The 21,494-nt window shown below is 35.0% G+C and overlaps 1 protein-coding gene across 2 annotated transcripts in view; it reads right to left on the reverse strand.

The window, feature by feature from the left end:
* The window catches only part of LOC120421982 (discoidin domain-containing receptor tyrosine kinase B), a 527,019-nt gene that overhangs the window by 205,795 nt on the left and 299,730 nt on the right, over nt 1-21,494 (reverse strand). For both annotated transcript variants that reach the window (XM_039585292.2, XM_039585291.2), the window contains exon 5: nt 3,623-3,770. In XM_039585292.2, coding sequence (XP_039441226.1) covers nt 3,623-3,770 — 148 coding nt within the window. The remainder of the gene's footprint in view (nt 1-3,622; nt 3,771-21,494) is intronic.

Genomic DNA, 21,494 nt, shown 5'->3' on the forward strand with positions numbered 1-21,494 from the left:
TATTTTTGTATTTTTGTATTTTTGTATTTTTGTATTTTTGTATTTTTGTATTTTTGTATTTTTGTATTTTTGTATTTTTGTATTTTTGTATTTTTGTATTTTTGTATTTTTGTATTTTTGTATTTTTGTATTTTTGTATTTTGTATTTTTGTATTTTTGTATTTTTGTATTTTTGTATTTTTGTATTTTTGTATTTTTGTATTTTTGTATTTTTGTATTTTTGTATTTTTGTATTTTTGTATTTTTGTATTTTTGTATTTTTGTATTTTTGTATTTTTGTATTTTTGTATTTTTGTATTTTTGTATTTTTGTATTTTTGTATTTTTGTATTTTTGTATTTTTGTATTTTTGTATTTTTGTATTTTTGTATTTTTGTATTTTTGTATTTTTGTATTTTTGTATTTTTGTATTTTTGTATTTTTGTATTTTTGTATTTTTGTATTTTTGTATTTTTGTATTTTTGTATTTTTGTATTTTTGTATTTTTGTATTTTTGTATTTTTGTATTTTTGTATTTTTGTATTTTGTATTTTTGTATTTTTGTATTTTTGTATTTTTGTATTTTTGTATTTTTGTATTTTTGTATTTTTGTATTTTTGTATTTTTGTATTTTTGTATTTTTGTATTTTTGTATTTTTGTATTTTGTATTTTTGTATTTTTGTATTTTTGTATTTTGTATTTTTGTATTTTTGTATTTTTGTATTTTTGTATTTTTGTATTTTTGTATTTTTGTATTTTTGTATTTTTGTATTTTTGTATTTTGTATTTTTGTATTTTTGTATTTTTGTATTTTTGTATTTTTGTATTTTTGTATTTTTGTATTTTTGTATTTTTGTATTTTTGTATTTTTGTATTTTTGTATTTTTGTATTTTTGTATTTTTGTATTTTTGTATTTTTGTATTTTGTATTTTTGTATTTTTGTATTTTTGTATTTTTGTATTTTTGTATTTTTGTATTTTTGTATTTTTGTATTTTTGTATTTTTGTATTTTTGTATTTTTGTATTTTTGTATTTTTGTATTTTTGTATTTTTGTATTTTGTATTTTTGTATTTTTGTATTTTGTATTTTTGTATTTTTGTATTTTTGTATTTTTGTATTTTTGTATTTTTGTATTTTTGTATTTTTGTATTTTTGTATTTTTGTATTTTTGTATTTTTGTATTTTTGTATTTTTGTATTTTCGTATTTTTGTATTTTTGTATTTTTGTATTTTTGTATTTTTGTATTTTGTATTTTTGTATTTTTGTATTTTTGTATTTTTGTATTTTTGTATTTTTGTATTTGTATTTTTGTATTTTTGTATTTTTGTATTTTTGTATTTTTGTATTTTTGTATTTTTGTATTTTTGTATTTTGTATTTTTGTATTTTTGTATTTTTGTATTTTTGTATTTTTGTATTTTTGTATTTTTGTATTTTTGTATTTTTGTATTTTTGTATTTTTGTATTTTTGTATTTTTGTATTTTTGTTTTTTTGTATTTTTGTATTTTGTATTTTTGTATTTTTGTATTTTTGTATTTTTGTATTTTTGTATTTTTGTATTTTTGTATTTTTGTATTTTTGTATTTTTGTATTTTTGTATTTTTGTATTTTTGTATTTTTGTATTTTTGTATTTTTGTATTTTTGTATTTTTGTATTTTTGTATTTTTGTATTTTTGTATTTTTGTATTTTTGTATTTTTGTATTTTTGTATTTTTGTATTTTTGTATTTTTGTATTTTTGTATTTTTGTATTTTTGTATTTTTGTATTTTTGTATTTTTGTATTTTTGTATTTTTGTATTTTTGTATTTTTGTATTTTTGTATTTTTGTATTTTTGTATTTTTGTATTTTTGTATTTTTGTATTTTTGTATTTTTGTATTTTTGTATTTTTGTATTTTTGTATTTTTGTATTTTTGTATTTTTGTATTTTTGTATTTTTGTATTTTTGTATTTTTGTATTTTTGTATTTTTGTATTTTTGTATTTTTGTATTTTTGTATTTTTGTATTTTTGTATTTTTGTATTTTTGTATTTTTGTATTTTTGTATTTTTGTATTTATGTATTTTTGTATTTTTGTATTTTTGTATTTTTGTATTTTTGTATTTTTGTATTTTTGTATTTTTGTATTTTTTTATTTTTGTATTTTTGTATTTTTGTATTTTTGTATTTTTGTATTTTTGTATTTTTGTATTTTTGTATTTTTGTATTTTTGTATTTTTTTTGTATTTTTGAACCATTGTTTTTTCTCTTCAGAATTTATCCCCCACACTTCCCCAGCTCCTTAAACACCCTTTCCCAATCTTGTGATTTTCGATTCGTGCTCACACTGTCACTCCTCTCGAATCCCAGAGCTTCTCCGGCTTTGGGAGCATCTTCAGACTGGCACAACGACCTCGTTAGGCATAAACATTGTTATGGTCGTGTTTTCCCGCCACTTTTCCACTCATTTTTTTTTCTCCTCGCTCTCCTTTTTCTTCGTTCCCAAATTATGCTGGGGTAAATGTGTGTGCGTGTTCGCTTCAGGAATGTGTTCCTCATTTTCCGCTCTCGTGGCAGCAATTATGCCTTTTGACGAAAGACGATCCCTTGCTCTAGAGGGGAGGGGGAGTTGGGGGTGTCTTAAGCCGACTGAGAATAAGGAGGGGGCGTTAAAATTTGATACCAGTCACCAGAACGCTTAATGTGAGAGGAGGTATTTTGTTTATGAAAGGAAAATTTTGATGGGACCAGACCAGGCCGAGAAGGCAGTAAAGATTATTACCGCCTGATTTGGCCCCGACCGTGGCACGGGTAATGATCATGAAGCGTTTATTTAAAATGCCATCACGAACAAAGGAAAATCTGGGCCAGAAGGTCTGAGGGAAGTTTTGAGAATGGGTTCAGATTAGGTTGATTAGAAAATATCTTAACTATTTCAAAACTATCATATTTCAACGATTTAAATAGAGAACAAATTACACTGAACTTCATGCTCAATTCAGCACCCAAGAATCGGTGTAATTAAACAAGACCTTCTAAGTAAGTGCGGGAGCAATCAGCTCAACTCAGCAGCGAGTTGTCAAGTGGAAAATCACTCCCATCATCGTCATCACCACGTCGCTCTTTGAGTACGCACTCTTCACGTGAAAATTACAGTCAGCGTTTGTTTGAAGGTAAAGTAACAAGGACTTTAGGTTCAGCTCTGGTGCTCAGTGAAGGACCCTCTACGAGGAGTGCCAGGTTCAAGGGAAACTCCTTTTTTTCCACAGAGACATGTGAATAAAGTTGAAAAAATGGGAAAGCACTACTGAAAAAAAAATTGCTCAGCTCGAGTTGCAAATTGTTCCGCAAACCAGAAAAAAAAGTGAAATGTTTTAAAGAATTGAACAAAGCAAAACGAAACTCTACCGTTTGCAGAGTTGAAGTGAATCTCTACAAACAAACTATCGAGAAGTTGGGACTACAAATGGGTTGTAGTAAGGATTACAAGAATTATTTTTAATTAATTTCAATTAATGTAGGATACAATGATTATCTTCTCCAAAACAGAGCAAAGGTTTTTACATTACTATTTTGGTTCAAAATGTTTTGATCGTGAAATCCTTCTCCAAAACATCCATGTATGGCATAATAATACACTGCCCTTCCCCTTAAACTTACCATCCCACTCGCAGCCGATGATTTCCGCCCGCAGGCAAACCGTCCGGTCGTACTGGCTGTACGGGTAGATGCGGATTTTCGACGCAAAGATAATTGGCTGCAAAACGTTTTCCACTTCACTGTAGGTGTTGGTGTTGCCGGAGAGAATCTGCGGAGAAAATGAAAGAAAGAAAAGAGGAAAGTCCCGATGAGTCATGGTGGCGGTGGGTGGCATTTCCCGAAGTGCATCCATGTGAAGAGAGAGAGAGTGTTTTCATGATGTGCAGGAAAATGAAAATGAAATTATAATGAAACACATACTCGCAGACACTTTCCCAGGGCTTTCGAACTAAAAGAGGGGGGAAATTATGCTCGTCCCTCTTAGTTGATGAGCCTTGCCGATGAAATCACGCCGGGCGCAGCAGGCTACACGTGTTCTTCCAGCGAAGGGAAATAATTTAACTTTTTTATGCAACCAGCAAAGAGTGAGGTAAATTTATGGATGAGAGGTATATTTATAAACCTTTTTCCGGCAAACAACGAAGACTACGACGAAGGGAAACAACCAGGACCAGATTTATGCTAATGTTGTTTTTCCGTAAGTTTTTTTTTTGGCTTCTTTAAGGGTTTTTGCAACGGCATAAATTTTAAAATTCTTAGAAAAGTGTAGAGAAGGACATTTTAATCATTCATTAGATTGCCTGCAAGCAAGGTAGGGTAAAATAATGTGGAGGAAGTTTGAATTTTTACCTTTCAACCTGAAGCTAAGTGGTGACCCTCGTCAGAATAAGTCGCTTTGAACCGCCAGATGGTGGACTTTTATTGTAAGTGACAGATTATAAAATGAGCCTTTTAATGAGGAAACAGTTGTTTTTGAAGTTTTTTGTAAGTGTTGAGCTAGGATTCATTCATTTCTTCGTTGTTGTGCTATCTTGTCACACGTGCAGTTTGGGCCAATTTGAGTTAAGAACGCCATATTGTGCAGCTCACAATGCCTCAACTATTAACCTTCACAGATCCTCAAAATTCGATTTCAATCGTGAGATATTCAATAAAAGTGCGATAACTGGTCAACGGGAATTCAGGTCCGAGCGCGTTTGACACACGTACAAGTTCGACTACCGTAAACATTTTTAACTATAACTTGGAACTTCGGCAACCAAATTCAACAAAACTTCAGTTCAAGGCGCAGAACGGTCAGCCAAACAAAACGTGTTTGTTATTGTTTACATTGCGTGCTATTTATTTTGTTTATTAAAGGTCAAACATTACACGCGGTTTACTTGGAATATCGAAATGGTGGATGCGACAAGATAACAAGGTCGATTGGATCAAATCATTAATTGTAATTTGGGGAAAAAAGTCATTAAGTTTTAAACTAGATACCGTAATCTGGGGTGAATCGGGACTGCAGTCTGAATAGGGACAGCAGTTTTTAAAGCACTTCAAGCCTTTTAATTTGGAAATGGATGTAAACATTTTGTTGGTTTGAGTCCAACCAACCAGAAAAATCAAAATATTGTGCTCCAACATGGTTACAACTGCTGTCTCAATTCGCCCCATGTGTCCCGATTGACCCCAGTTTACGGTAATAGCTTTCAGTACATCGAAATAATTTAAATATGTTTACATTTTTAAGAGTTAAGCTTGTGACTGAACATTCAATGGGTAATTCTCCGCCAACTCACACAGCAGGTGTTTTTCAATAATTTGCAGCCTGAAACGGTGATGAGATAGAAATTTGGTGTCAAAGGGACTTTTATGTAAAATTAGACGCCCGATTTGATGGCGTACTCAGAATTCCGAAAAAACGTATTTTTCATCGAAAAAAACACTAAAAAAGTTTTAAAAATTCTCCCATTTTCCGTTACTCGACTGTAAAAAATTTTGGAACATGTCATTTTATGGGAAATTTAATGTACTTTTCGAATCTACATTGTCCCAGAAGGGTCATTTTTTCATTTAGAACAAAATTTTTCATTTTAAAATTTCGTGTTTTTTCTAACTTTGCAGGGTTATTTTTTAGAGAGTAACAATGTTCTACAAAGTTGTAGAGCAGACAATTACAAAAATTTTAATATTTATACATAAGGGTTTTGCTTATAAACATCACAAGTTATCACGATTTTACGAAAAAAAGTTTTAAAAAAGTTGGTCGTCATCGATCATGGCCGTTCATGGTCACCCGCGACAGACACGGACGACGAAACAAAGAGAAACGCAAAAAGTAACTTTTTCAAAACTTTTTTTCGTAAAATCGCGATAACTTGTGATGTTTATAAGCAAACCCCTTATGTATATATATCAAATTTTTTGTAATTGTCTGCTCTACAACTTTGTAGAACATTGTTACACTCTAAAAAATAACCCTGCAAAGTTAGAAAAAACACGAAATTTTAAAATGAAAAATTTTGTTCTAAATGAAAAAATGACCCTTCTGGGACAATGTAGATTCGAAAAGTACATTAAATTTCCCATAAAATGACATGTTCCAAAATTTTTTACAGTCGAGTAACGGAAAATGGGAGAATTTTTAAAACTTTTTTAGTGTTTTTTTCGATGAAAAATACGTTTTTTTCGGAATTCTGAGTACGCCATCAAATCGGGCGTCTAATTTTACATAAAAGTCCCTTTGACACCAAATTTCTATCTCATCACCGTTTCAGGCTGCAAATTATTGAAAAACACCTCTTTTTTCGCATGTTCAAAAATGGAAGGGGTCGTACCGCCCCTCCGTCACGAGATATCAAAAAACGGACCTCGGATTCGTGATCAGGGACAAAAGTTACCCCTTAGGACAAAGTTTCACGCAAATCGAAGAGGGGTCGGGGCAACTTTTCCCGATTTCGTGTGAGTTGGTAGAGAATTACCCCAATAATATTTTGTCTGAATGAATGAAAATCTAAATAAAAAATTAAGAAAAAAAAAGTTTAATTTATGTTTGATTTTTTGCCTTCCTCACTGAGGAAAAGCTATAAAATTAATCGAAAATTGAACTTCCTAAATACACCTTTACGTATACATATCGACCCAGAATCATTTTCTGAGCAAATGTCTGTGAGGATGTGTGTAGACATGATTTTCTTTCCACACGCATATCTCAAAACTGACTGAATCGAATTTGGCCGGGACTGCTTTTTTATGACCGCTTTGGGGTCCTATTCAAAATCATCATGTTTAGTGAAGTATTTTAGAAGTTACACTCAAACCCGGATGGTTTGACACCAACTGTTGTCAAATGAACGGGGTCACTTTTTAGTTTGACACCCCTTTTACACGGAGTTCACTCACACTACTGAACACTACTGTTTTGATAGTGTGCGTGAGCGCCGTATAAAAAGTGACAGTACGTTAATTTTTAAGTTTGACTTTGACCAACCAACGGGGTACAAACTAAAAAAGTGTCAATCGAAAAAGTTACCAACCACCGGGGGTTGAGTGTATACTAATAAAAAGTTATTTGTAGATACAAAAAAGAGTGATTTTTAAATAACCTTAAGGCTGGTACAAATATTTTTTAAAGTTTTTGTCACCCCCCCCTTCAAAATTGGCCCGAAAAATCAGGGGGCAAAAAAAATATTTTTACAATAAACTTCAAAATTTCAATGAAAATTCAAGGGCAACCAGCTGCAATCAAATTAAAATACATTCTCCTGCGTTTAAAATCATTTTTAGCATGTTTGGGTTTATTAAAAAATCTTAAGATTTTTTGAAAATTTTCGATGCAAAATATTTTTTTTCGATACAATTTTTGTTTTTGTCAGATCTTAGATTTTTTGAAAATTAATGATTGCAAAACAACTGAACTAGTGTAAAATGCATTTTAAAACACTTTTTTCATTTAAATGTGAAGATTATGGCTTGTAATTTAAATTTTTATATTTTTTTATTTTTTTGCCCCCCCCTTGACCTCGGCCAGGGTCGAGGGACAAAAACTTTTTTAAATATTTGCATCGGCCTAATAGGTCGGGTCTTTTTGTTTACGAGCAAGAGTCGCACCAGATGTGAAACGCCCGGTTGCCGCAATGCTTCAAAGCGAAGTCTGCATGTTTTCTGGAAAAAGTCTGTATGAGGTATTTTTTTTTATGCATAAACTTTTTTTTAATCAGGTCTTTTTCGGTGCTGCAACCTGGTTTGGACCAAATCGGCTCAATAAGCGGTGAAACCGCAAACAATGTAAATCTAGAACAGGACAACTCTAGAGTTTTTGTTTTTTAATAGGTCATATAAACATATGAGACACAATAGCTTATAGGACCTTAAAAAACTCTAGAACTTAGGAGTTGAATTGCATTGTAAATGTGAAGAAGCCACCAACCACTGGTGCATTAACAAAAGTTTTTTTATTTAAAGTAAAATTGTAGTTTCCAGTTCCAGTAAGGATTTATATAAGCAACAAAAAGGGCCAAATACTTTTCTAAATTCATTGTAAAAACATAAAAAAATACCTGTAAAAACTGTAAATACAGTGAAAAAGTCAATGAAAACATTTTGTGATACTCTTCATACTAATTTACCTTAAATTCATTTTTTTTTAAGAAGATCCATAGAGATAAAAAAACAATATTTTGCAAAATTTCTTTTCGTCTCCGGATTTTTGGCGCATTTTTTAAAGAACGAGAGATGAAACATTCAACAACAAGTGATGGAACATTCAGATGAAACATCATAAATCTCTTATAAGACTAATAATGGCAAAATAAACATTTGGCTGTTGCAAAAAATTATCATTTTTTCCAAAAACGGTTCGAAAAGCCTTGGAGTGATATTTTATGTGCAATGTGCTTTATGATGTGCAGTACTGCAAAAAGTATTTTTCCACAATAAAAAAGAAATATTGTCGCTAAAACTACCTTAAAAAGAAATATTATCGTTTTATTTTTTATTCATTTGGGTTTAAGGACCACTTAACTAAAAAGTTATTTGGGTCTGAAAATATTGTCGTTAAAAACCAATTGTAATGCATTTAATGTATTTTTTCATTGAAATGGTACAAGTGTGGCTTTTTATTAAAATTTTTATATTTTTATATTTGAAAAGAAAACAAAGTTAATGATTTCAAACATTTCTTTCTTACTCAAATCTCGATCTAAACCGTGCATCTTCTGTCATTTAAATCTCATATTAAAGTCAAACAATCATAACTCCAAATCCCACCTGACGAATACATCCCAGCTTTTTGGAAGGTGAAATCCCTTGGCAGAACCCTTACCCTGCACCCCGACACAGAACCGGTATCCGTGACGGAACGCGTCGGAGGTGGGCGTTTTGTTCACACTTCAGTTAGCTCCCCACACACGCGCGAGGATTTGCTCTCAAAACCAAGAAGGCCATGGAAAATCCCGAAAAAAAAGTCGGAATAAAAGCCGTCACCGACGAAGACGACGACGCCTGCTTTGTTGTACGCAAGTTCATGCTTCCCTAACTGCTAAAGCTCGTTTTGTTCCTTAAATCCGTTTCATGCGTTACCCCTCCCCACCCCTTTTGTAAACCAGGAAATCTCTTTAAAAATGGCTCAAGCAATCATTCATCCTTCGTTGGAGCTGCTTTTTCCCCGTTCTCACCTGCCGACGCTGTTTTAGTTCCAGCAATCGCCCGAAGGAAGTTCTCGTTAAGCTTCGCCCCAAACCCTTTGTGATGGAATTTTCTTGTTTTCCCGAGCTGAGTCGCGTTTCAAACGAAGGATGTTTTTCTTTAATTTCAATGAAATTTCCTCCCAGACTTGTGCCTGTTTATGAGCTCGGGGCCCGCGCCAGGCAAAGTCTTGAGGATTTATGATTTATTCAGTTGTTGATATTTCCTCATCTCGGTCTTATTTTCATTTTTCGGAAGCCCCCGCCCCCCTACACGAAATTAGCTACTGGGTGGCAGCAGCTGTCTTACGCACTCCGCCGCTGCCATTGTGTTTCCAACTTCTGAGACAGGACGAAAAACGAAAATGAGAATGGAAGGAGGCAGCAGCAGCTTCATCCGTGGGGAAATTTACTACGGATGACGGGAAATGGGAAGATATTTCAGCCTATAATGAGTTTTAGCTTTTGTTTTCTCCCGGGCCGGCGCTCCGGCATCAAGTTTGGAATCTCGGCAAGACTTGGTCCGTTGAGGATTTCGGGTGTGTGTGTGATGTTTGTGTATTTTCCGGCTGTTTATTTGCTTCCGAGTCGAACCGGCTTGTCCGATGATTAAAGAGTCAATTTCGGGGGGAAATGGCGAACCAGTAAAAATAGATTGGCGAAAATGATGAGAAATTGTGGAACGAAAATAACAAATTATCATCGTGTAGCTTTGCCGGAAATTGATTCAACTTATTGATCGAGCATTTAATTTTTTTAATGACTTTAAAAACATGTTAAGCCAACCAAAATAAATTTCAAAAATATTTTAGTTATTTTATAAAATATAATTTCTCTTCAAAAGTTTGCAATTTACATTTTTAAAATCATTGTGAAAAGTTGTTATGCAGTTCATGTTGATAAAAGTTAGGCAAAGTTTGGTAGTATTTGTTTATCTGTTTTCAGATACATTCTGGATCATTTAACGTGAACTAAATTTATTTTCAATTATTAAGCTTTTTATTATAACAAAATAAAATTATCACACGTATTTCTCCAAACAAATTATTTATATTACGGGCTTTTATCGGTAGTTTTCGGTGAAATTAAACTCACAAATTAGAAGAAAGTAATGAAACTGATAGGTGGATAGATGACTAGTGTCTTAGAAGAAGATGGAAAAGGACGGAAACTAAGTCAGCGAAAGGGCCATATGAGAAAGCGTACGTGTGTGATCAAGTCTTTTAACCTTCTAATTTGGCTGTGTACAAGTACTGAGTCGCAACCTCAGTAAGTGTACACAGACAAATCATCCCTGTGTGTCATCCAAATGACTCCAGGACGGTCCTGGAGTCATTTGGATGACACACAGGGATGATTTGTCTGTGTACACTTACTGAGGTTGCGACTCAGTACTTGTACACAGCCAAATTAGAAGGTTAAAAGACTTGATCACACACGTACGCTTTCTCATATGGCCCTTTCGCTGACTTAGTTTCCGTCCTTTTCCATCTTCTTCTAAGACACTAGTCATCTATCCACCTATCAGTTTCATTACTTTCTTCTAATTTGTGAGTTTAATTTCACCGAAAACTACCGATAAAAGCCCGTAATATCAACAATTTAAGGTGATTAAAACAAAGTTGGGTAAATAAACAATCAGTCCCAATACTGAGCAAACAAATTATTTGAAAAATAAATAAGCGTGCATTGTATGAGCATGTATAAACCTAAATAATTCACAAAAAAGATTCAACCGATCTTTAACTTTAAAACATCAGAAAAAAGTAACTATTATTTTTTTGTTAATAAGGGGTTTGGTATTTTAAATTGTTTTAAAAGACTATGCCAATGTTTTGAAAATATCTTTTTATGGGTCAAATTTGGACAGCTACAAATAATTTTCAATGTTTATGTCCCCTTTACTTTGAGGTTTTCATTGATTTTTTATGAAAATTGTCCTAGTAACACGATCGTGAAATGAGTCAAAACCACATGTTTAAACTAAAAGCGTTATAATACATTATTAGGATGCGTTTAAGGGTTAACATTATATTTTTATCGAATTCATTGGAAAATTTCCTTTAGAATGCAGCATGAAGAAAGTCTTCTGCTATGTAAAAAGAATTAGTTATGAGTATCTTAAGCACAAAAAAAAAATATTTCGAAAATCTTCAAAAAGAGGGCGGTGCCAAGAATAGAAGGACAGTCCAATTGACACCAAACTTGGAATTGCTGTTAACTATCGATAGATGAACTTTCCTCCAAATTAGGTCCAAATCTTTGAAGGTCGAGTCCATAAATGTACTCAGTTAGGGGACCATCAATAAACCACGTGGACAGCTTGGGGGGGGAGGGAGGGGGTTTGGAGATTGTCCACACTCCATACAAAAATGATTTTATTTGTATGGAAATTGTCCACGATTGGGGGGACAAAGTGTCCACGTGGTTTATGGATGGCCCCTAACTGAAATCATCCATTTTAAACCACTTTTTTCATTCATAATTTGAACCCGTGACCTGTAATTCCATTTTTTTATTATTTTTTTTGGGTATTGTCCAAAGTGCCATGTGGTTTATTCAATTTTCAATTCGGTTTTATTGGTGAATAATCAAGATACAATGAGTTATTTTGAAGTGCATAACAGAGTTTTGGAGTTCCTTACAGCTGTGTGTTGCATCATAATCCATTTAGGAACAATTATTTCTTTAACTAAGGCACTAGCAAGAGTAAGAAAAAACTATAAAAAAAACTTACAGAAATTGCAAAGGAAAGGGGATAGAGGAAGAGAAAGCTTATATCTAGATCACAGGTAATTTATCCTTTGTAGTTGTGTTTGATCATCAGTTCCCCAAGGGCCAGGAATTGTTCTGCCTTGTTCCGGCAGCTCCGAAACCGCGTCATCATCTCCCCCGCGAGAGCAAAGAACTCCGGCAGGGTGAAGAGATCTTCCCCGGTGACTTCTTGCTGGGCCGTACTGCCGCTACCGGCAGCGACCACGCTGGCGAACGAACGCCCCCAACCAGGAGGGAACGCTGAGTTTTCAGCTGGAACCGTACGCTGTCCAGCTGCAGGAACGGCTGCGCTCGTACTTCGCTGAGGAGGGTGGGACGCTTTCTTCTTCCTCTTTTCCTGCTCCTCGAGGTAGGCCTTGCGCGCAACGCATCCACGGTAATTGCCGGTATGGTTGCCGTCACAGTTCGCGCACTTTACGCGCGGCTTGGTTTGTTCTGCCTTGTCCCCCAAGTCCGCCTTTCGTGGCAGTGCGCACGCCTCCGAGAGGTGTGACTCACCGCACTTCACGCAGCGGGGCCGGAGGTTGCAGTTCCGCGAGCCGTGGCCGAATTTCTGGCAACGGTGGCATTGCGCTATGTCCGTCGGGTTCTTGGTGTAAAACCGCCAGTTTACCCAAAAACCGTCCAACGTTTTAGTCCGCCGCAGGTCTTGGATCTTGACGGTGCCGCGGTCGAAGTACAACAGGTACAGTGTGTGTGTACCTGTTACCGTTGTCTTTCGCGAGAGCACTTTAATCTCCCGTGGCATTATTCCGGCGTTCGAGAGGTGTCGCTTCAGGTCGGCGATCGAACGGTCTTGGTAACCCTGCAAGACGACCTTAACAGGGGGCTTCTCGGGGTTGAATGTGTAGAAGTTGAAGTTGCTACGCTTCAACTCTTCAAACACCAGGTCGAAATTATTTTTATTCAGTGTGATCACTTGCACTGCCGACTTACCGATTTTCAGACAATATCCGAGGCCTTCCAGCAACTCGTCAACATCGTACGCTAACGTGTTCAAAACAAAAATTGGAGGTGGTCTACGTGGCGCTGGAGAGTTGTTCTTTTTTGACGTCGGCACTTTTTTCCGTGCACGACCATCATCGTCGTCGTCGTCGTCGGCAGTGCTGCTACCGTCAGAGTTGTTGTTTTCTTCGTCGTCGCTCAGCATCTGGAACTCGTTCCTGGTGGGGATGTTGGCGGATGTTGATGTGCCACTGGTCATGGCACCGGAAGTACCGGAACGGGTTCGCACTGGTGATCTCGGAACATATCCGGGATGTAGTAACTTTTTGTCGATGCCTTCTGCGCTCACGCTCCCCTGCGCGATGGCGGTCGACACGGCGTTGGTTTGTTTACCTTTTTGCACACGGCCGGTAGACGAACTTCGCGGGTTTTTCGAGGCCGCACTCGAACTGCCACGGCCACGGCCGGCCTTTGGCATGCTGGAGAAGCAAACTCGCGGGTAACCACAATCAATTACGGCGAAAAAATCGAAAAAAACGATGGAGCACTGAGCACTAGCTGCATGCTCTCGTGCGTACACGGAGGGAGCTGCCATGTGGTTTACAAATATTCCGAAAAGTCCTAAGCAATACATACAATTTTCCTGAAGACAAGGCCAGTTCGATCAAAAAAATCCCTTCAAAAAAATTAAGAATCAAGAGTGCAGAGTCTTGATACAGATTTTTGAATATCTTAAAAGCCCTTTTGTATGAACAGCGGCACAAATTGTATGAAAACTTGTATGGATTTACTAATGCACAATGACTTCTTTGGTCAAAGACAATTGTAAAGTACAAAGATTGATACAAATAAAAAATAACAAAAAAAACTTTCCAGTAGTCTCAGAGAAATGCAGTCCTGATTAAGTATCACCGTTCTTGATAAGATACACCCAAAATTCAGAGTCGAGATAATCGTTCTCTCAAAATTTATTGAGGGCTCAGTGCCAAAATCGATAGAATAATGGTACCAACTCACACCATCATAACAAATGAGTTCATTCGTTAGTTGAATCAATAAATCTCCAACAAGTGTCATACATTCTTCTTCTGACTTCTCCTTGGTCACCAAGCTGTGGTGGCCGAGGCAGCTAAGTCATTGGATTGATTTGTCAAAGGTCTCTGGTTCGATTCCCGATGTCGACACTTTTGGTTTTTTGTTTGACGGATGAACTTTTTTTGCAAATGAAGCTCGAGAGAATAGTTCTATCGCCCATCTCGAGCTGTGTTCTCTGCGTCCGTGAATGGTACCACTATTCTCTCGACTCGAGACCATCATTCTCTCGGACTAGCGCTGCCAGTTTTGGGTGTAAGATTTGTACTCAAAACCTCAAACAAGACAGCTACTTATAATCATGTTTGATTTTCCAACAATATAAAAGCCAGCTAGCTAAAACACATGCACATTAAACAAACTGAGTTACGACCAATTTTCTCGTTAACCAAAGTGGTTTACTCCTTTTCCAAACAAAATCCCAACAGTATCTCAGCAGCAGTATGTGATGTCTCCCCTCAAGAGATGGGATGAAGCAAAAAAAGTAAATAATAGTGATAACGAACCGGCTCCACGTGCTAAGCTAATATTGCCGGACAAATTTACCTCTGGCTGGGCTGAGCTGGGGCTTGGGCCTTCAACCGGAGTGCTTTCGGAAAAAAGTTACTGCCTCGGTCCTCAAAATCCTATGCAAACATCGTCCATTTGGCACCCCACCGCAGCAGCAGCAGCAGCAACTTCTGGGACCTGAATTGAAACGGCAAACCTTGCCACCGGAAAACTGTTTACACACACTACATCAAATCCCTTTTTCTCGACGTTCAAAGCTCAAAGATCTCTTCTTTCTCGGCGTTCATCTACCTGAGAAAGCGAAGAAAACGTGGTAATCGCTTGGGCCCATCTTCTTTGAAAAAGGACGTTTACACACGCCATCATCATCTTTTTGGGGCCCTTTTTGGACCATTCTCTCCCCCTCTTCGCAACACAGAAAAAAAAGATGAAGAAAGGTCCTTTTCTTCGGCGACGACAATGATGATGATGATGAGGACACCAATGGAGACCGGTTGCGCACGGTTTTGCCTCCACCTTGAGAGGTGTGTGTAATTTTAACAAAAGCCACTTATCGATTTTCGGTAAGATCGTTTGACGTTCCGAGAAGCAAAAGGACCTCATCGTAAGACAGTTTGTTGGGAAATTGAATATGATGGGAAAGTGGCAGGCAATGTTGGAAGATGAGATTGAATATATCCTCTTTTGAAAATGGTGAAATTTAACTTTACATTTTATTTCCAAATAAAATAAGTGATTCTCTACGATTTAAAAATCGCCTTTTCTTTGTATTTTTTTGAATTTGGATGACAATTTGTTCAAAGATGCCATTTTGAATCACTCGTTTTTTCCATGCAAGGAAATGGATTCCATGGAATTGGAATTTCCAAAATATGAATATTTTTTGCGAGTTTTAGTTATGGACAGTGCAAAATCACGTATCACAGATTTTATTCCTTGAGAAAATAGAATCTCTAGGAAAAATTAAAAAAAAATTTCGCATTCGGAAACACTAGCGTGCCCAGATCCTCAAGGAAGGTGTGGCAACAATATGAGCGTTTTGAAAATTTCGTCGTTTATGGACCCCCCCTTTGGCAATTTTAGAACAAATTTCTGAGGATGGTGGGGCAACTGCCCCATGTTGCCCCACCCTGTGCACGCTAGTGTTCGGAAATGACTTAAAAATTTGAGTGTTTAAAAAAGGGGTAATTCTCTACACAGAAAAAAAAGTTGAATTTTGGAATGATGAAAATTTGGTAGGTTGAATATTACCTCTTTTTTTGAGTAATATTACTCAAAAAATGTGTAAAAATGTGAACCTGATGAATATTCATCAAAAACTGATGAAAATTCATCATTTTCTAGGATGAAATAAATCTTTTTTTTTTGCCACAAAATCTGTCACCATTTCCAGATGAATATAACCATCATTTTTTTCTGTGTACCAACTCACACGAAATCGGGAAAAGTTGCCCGACCCCTCTTCGATTTACGTGAAACTTTTTCCTAAGGAGTAACTTTTGTCCCTGATCACGAATCCGAGGTCCGTTATTTGATATCTCGTGACGGAGGGGCGGTACGACCCCTTCCATTTTTGTACATGCGAAAAAGAGGTGTTTTTCGATAATTTGCAGCCTGAAACGGTGATGAGATAGAAATTTGGTGTCAAAGGGACTTTTATGTAAAATTGTACGCCCGATTTGATGGCTTACTCAGAATTCCGATAAAAAAAGTATTTTTCATCGAAAAAACGCTTCAAAAGTTTTAAAAACTCTGGCATTTTCCGTTACCCAGCTATAGAAAATTTTCGGAACATTTGATTTTATGTGAAATTTAATGTACTTTTCGAATCTACATTGACCCAGATGGGTCATTTTTAATTAAGAACACAATTTTTTATTTTAAAATTTCGTATTTTTTCTAACTTTGCAGGATTATTTTTTAAAGTGTAACAATGTTCTACAAAGTTGTAAAGCAGATAATTACAAAAAAAATAGTATTTGGACATAAGGGGTTTGCGATTCTACGAAAAAAAGATTTGAAAAAGTCACATTTTGCGTTCCTCTTTGTTTCGTCATCCGTGTTTGTCCGGGTGACCATGAACGGCCATGATCAACGACGACAAACTTTTTCAAAACTTTTTTTTCGTAAAATCACGATAACTTGTGATGTTAATAAGCAAACCCATTATGTTTATACATTATTTTTTTTGTAATTGTCTGCTCTACAACTTTGTAGAACATTGTTACAAACTACCCTACAAAGTTAAAAAAAAACACGAAATTTTAAAATGAAATTTTGCTCTAAATGAAAAAAATACCCTTCTGAGTCAACGTAGATTCGAAAAGTACATTAAATTTTCCATAAAACGACATGTTCTAAAATTTTTTTCGGTTGAGTAACAGAAAATGGCAGAGTTTTTAAAACTTTTTAAGTGTTTTTTTTTTCGATGAAAAATATGTTTTTCACAAATTTCTATCTCATCACCGTTTCAAGCTGCAAATTGTTGAAAAACCTCTTTTTTTGCATGTTCAAAAATTTAAGGGGTTGAACCGGCCCTCCGCCACGAGATATCAAAAAAATGGACCTCGGATTTGTGATCAGGGACAAAAGTTACCCCTTAGGACAAAGTCTCACGCAAAAGGGGTCGGGGCAACTGCTGTGTGAGTTGGCGGAGAATTACCCAAAGGCATTTTATATCATTTTATTTAATTTTTTGAACATTTTAAAAACATTTAATTAAGGAAAAGCATCCCATAAAAATAATTTTGTCAAGCTGAGAAAATTTGATTCAAAAATTTGGAATAATTTTATTCGAATATTTCACAGAAGATTAATTCAAAAATTTAAAATCTAACAAATACTATTCTAACTATCGCGAGTAAAAAATGAGCACTAATTAGATGATACTGAGAAAACCTTTTTTTACTAGTTTCAACATTATAGCCCAAGTAAGTCAAAAATAATTTTTGGTGGGTTGTTTTTTTGACATTGAGAATTTGTTAATTGTAAAAAAAATAATTTGAATTTATTTTTGTATTTTTTTCCTGATTTTCCACCATCCTCAACATTAACACAAAAATGCCACATCAGAAAATTTCGAAAAATAAAAAATCGTATGTTGGGAATCTTATTTGAAGATACAGATTTTCGAATGTTCTGCAGCTCATTTTGTATGCAGGATTTGTCTGCAAAATTGTATGATGCCTTGTATGGAAACATACGGAATGCATGGGTAATGTTTTATCAACTACAAAAATACATAATAAAAATCTAGAAAATTCGCGATATTCTCAATTTATTCTCCACAATTTCATGAAAATTGTCTTGATTTTTATTTTTGTATTTTTTGATGTGTTAAAAATTACAGTAAGTGTAGACACAGGATTGCCAGCTCAAAATTAATGGCAGACGAAAATCTGACAATTACGAATAAGAAAGGGAAGGGAAGATATCAATTAACTCAAAAGCTTATAAATTTGTAATGGTTTATCATTGTCGAAATTTTCGGCCTCAAAATGGATGAATTTACATTTTTATTGAAAAGTAAAATTCACCTGATTAAAAAAATATTGATATTGGCAAAATATGTTAAAGCTCTCAAAATCTGTCAAAACCTGTTACACTCAACCCCCGATGGTTGGTCACATTTTGGTTTGACACTTTTTTAGTTTGTCAAACTAAAAGGTGACGAACTGTCACTTTTTACACCGCGCTTACGCACACTATCAAAACAAACGTTTGGTAGTGTGTGTGAACTCCGTGTAAAAGGAATGTCTAACTAAAAAGATGAGAAAAAAAAGTTTCAAGCCATTTTGAAAAAAATATTACGTAAATTGTAGCTCGAAAAAAAAAATTACAGTACGTAATTTTTAAAAACAATGAGTTTGTTTTTGCGCTGGTCCACTTCTGTTAAAACTAATTTTCATCAACAACTCAATCTTCGTTTTGTCCCAACAACCGACACCGGTTCCGGAAAGTCCTAGCCGCACGAAGAAGCGAGAGACGAAATAGAAGGGCCCACAGCCGAGAATGGAAACCAAAGGCGGAAAAATAATTGAAAGTCGTAGTACACGCTCTCCTCAAAAACAACGAGCTTAATGGAAAACAGCGCTCCAGGGATGAAACAAAAGAGAGTCTTGCCTTGTTTTTCTTGCTTTTTGGTTGGAAACGACTCCGTGGAATGAGAAACGTAAGGAAAATTTGTCATAAATTAACAAGTGAATTTTAAATTACCTGAATCTAATTACTCGGTTTTCCCTTCGAGACAGGCAAGAAAGGAACTTTTCTTTTTTTTTGCTTTTTGGTCCCGAAGCCCGAGCAAGTCAACTTATCAACCTTGTTATCAGAAGAGGAAGAAGAAGTAAAAAAAAAGTCCGGCGAAAACTGTAATGATGTGAACATTAAAAGATGTCCTTTTGGGGCTGCCCGCGTCTGTTTTCAAGGTATAATTAATCCGCTCTACCTTGGCCACCCACCCTCGGGGTGGATCGCCGTCGTTGTCACCATCTCAGATGTCGACTAATAAGCCATTTTGGGGCGAACACCATTTTGTCGTCCTGTCCAGAGGGCTCTCTCTCTCTCTGGCTCGTTATCAAAAGCGTAAAGATCAATTCCGGCGAGGAACAACTTTACCAGGTGGGGGGGGGGAGGAAATGTCACGCCCAGCCGGCAAAGGCTCTTTGTAATCGAAACAAAACAAGCTGCACTGCTCGGAATACACAAAACCGGGCTCAAGGTTTAAGTAACTGACTGGCGTCGTAGAAGAGTATTGTGTGTTGTTTTAGCAATTTTTTGCTTCTTTCGATTCAGCACTTTTATGTTTTATTGTCTTGTGATGGAAAAGCTGGTACGAGGTTCGTTTGTTTTTCATCTAGCTCAGCATCTCATCTCGGAGAAGATGTCCTTTTGCGGGGATGTTTATGCTGCTTAAATGGTGGTGCTCAATTTGGAAAGTTCCTCAACATTATGCTTCAACATCTGTGTTTATAAAAATAAAATAAATTAAGGCAAAGCACTTCAAAAGTTGTGCCAAAGCTTCCAAACTTGACAAGTGATTTTTCAAAAAAAAAAATGTAATGCTTTTCATCATTCAAATAAGGGACCATCCATAAACCACGTGGACATTTTTTTTTTGGAAATGTCTAGATTTCAAGTATTCAAATTTTATGTAAACGTTAAATGTCAAATGTGTCTGGGGCTAAACGGGACAAGTGGGGTGAATTGGAACAGCTGCTTTAGCCTAGTTACTGTACAATATCTGGATATTTTTGATTAGTTTTGGATAGAACGGACACAGAACATCTAAACTAGTTAATCATTTTCCAAATTTCAAGCTTATAAGTGCTCAAAAAACTGCTGTCTCTTTTCAGACTGTAGTTCCGATTCGCCCTAGATGGTGGTACCATCAATAAGGTTGTTTATAGGCTTTTTAACAACAAAATACAAGTGAATTTTAGGAAAAAAATATTAAAAATCAGAATTTTGCTTGAAATTGATTGAAACTAGTTTTGTGTATACAAATATCAATTTATATTACATTTTAAACTGAATTCGAAGCACGAATCAAAAGTTTTCAAAATTGATATGAAATTTGTTTTATTCAAAATGCCTATAAATTTGATGATTGTTTTATTTATGATTCTAAAACACATAATATTTATTATTTACAAACATATTTTACATTCTTCTAGTGCAGCGGTTCTCAACCTGAGGAACATGAGCGGTCTCAGGGGGTACCGGAAGACAAACCCTGTAATGGCGGACATTTGAAAAAAATCCACAACATTTTTTTTAACGAAGTGTTTAATCCTCGAGTAATCGCAAATCGACTTCTCATTGCACTTTTTGACTTGTAAAATTGCTTTCTGCATACAAAATGGTGACTATTCATCAGGGATGCCAGATACACAGATTTGTCTATGTTTCACAGACTTTTGAGCTTGTGCAAGACATTTTTTGAGGTGCACAGACTTTTAAAAAACTTCATTATATTAATATTTTGTAATCTTTTTTGTCGAAACTTATTTTGTTAGACTTCAAATGCTTAAAAAAGCGATTTCTGATAGATTTCAATGACTGTGAATTGATATATTTGAATTTTAGACAAATGCACAGACAAACACAGACTTTTTTACAGACATTTAAAAAAACCAAGTGGCATCCCTGCTATTCATACACAAGTGGCATGGATTTTTTCGAAATTCTGTCGGTATCCTGAGATTGGATTTTCTTATCACCAAACTTTGGCAAAGTTGTTAGTCAGGTTTGCATAGAAAAAACATTTTCTCAATATTTTTTTGAATTTTGTACGTGACCGACCGATTTTTTCGAAGTGTTACTCATTTTGTCCCTTTTTTAAGTATTGATATCTTGAATCTTGTTGATATTGTTTTAGTGTTACGAAAAAATAAATATGAATCATTTTCATAATTTGAAATCATATATTTCACTAAAAAATATCAAAGAATACAATTAGAGGTTGACGAGCGGGAATTCCCGGGAAATCGGCCATTTTTGAGCCTCTCGATTCCCGGGAAATTTTATCGAGATTCCCAGGAATTTTCACACTTATAAATATTGAGGCATAAAATTTAAAAAATCTTATCAGTGATTTTTACTTAAATAAAAATTGTTTTATGGTGCCTTTTCGAAACTCAAAATTACATGCCTCCAAATTTCGAAATAACCTTTAATGAAGGAAGTTTACTTACTTTCATTAACTACCTTAAGTTTTAATTTTTGGGCTGTGACTGGTAGTTTTTCAACGGAAAATGATACGTTAAATTCTATACACAGAAGACAAACATAAAGCCATTATTAGTTACGATTCTACCACTTCAATTTTTTGCATTTTGGGTGTCTTTTAATACCCCTGATTCTTACTCTTGCTAGTGCCTTAGTTAAAGAAATAATTGTTCCAAAATGGATTAAGATGCAACACACAGCTGAAAGGAACTCCAAAACTCTGTTATGCACTTCAAAATAACTCATTGTATCTTGATTATTCACCAATAAAA

Source organism: Culex pipiens, chromosome 2 (genome assembly GCF_016801865.2).
Source record: "Culex pipiens pallens isolate TS chromosome 2, TS_CPP_V2, whole genome shotgun sequence".
Taxonomy (NCBI): Eukaryota; Metazoa; Arthropoda; class Insecta; order Diptera; family Culicidae; genus Culex; species Culex pipiens.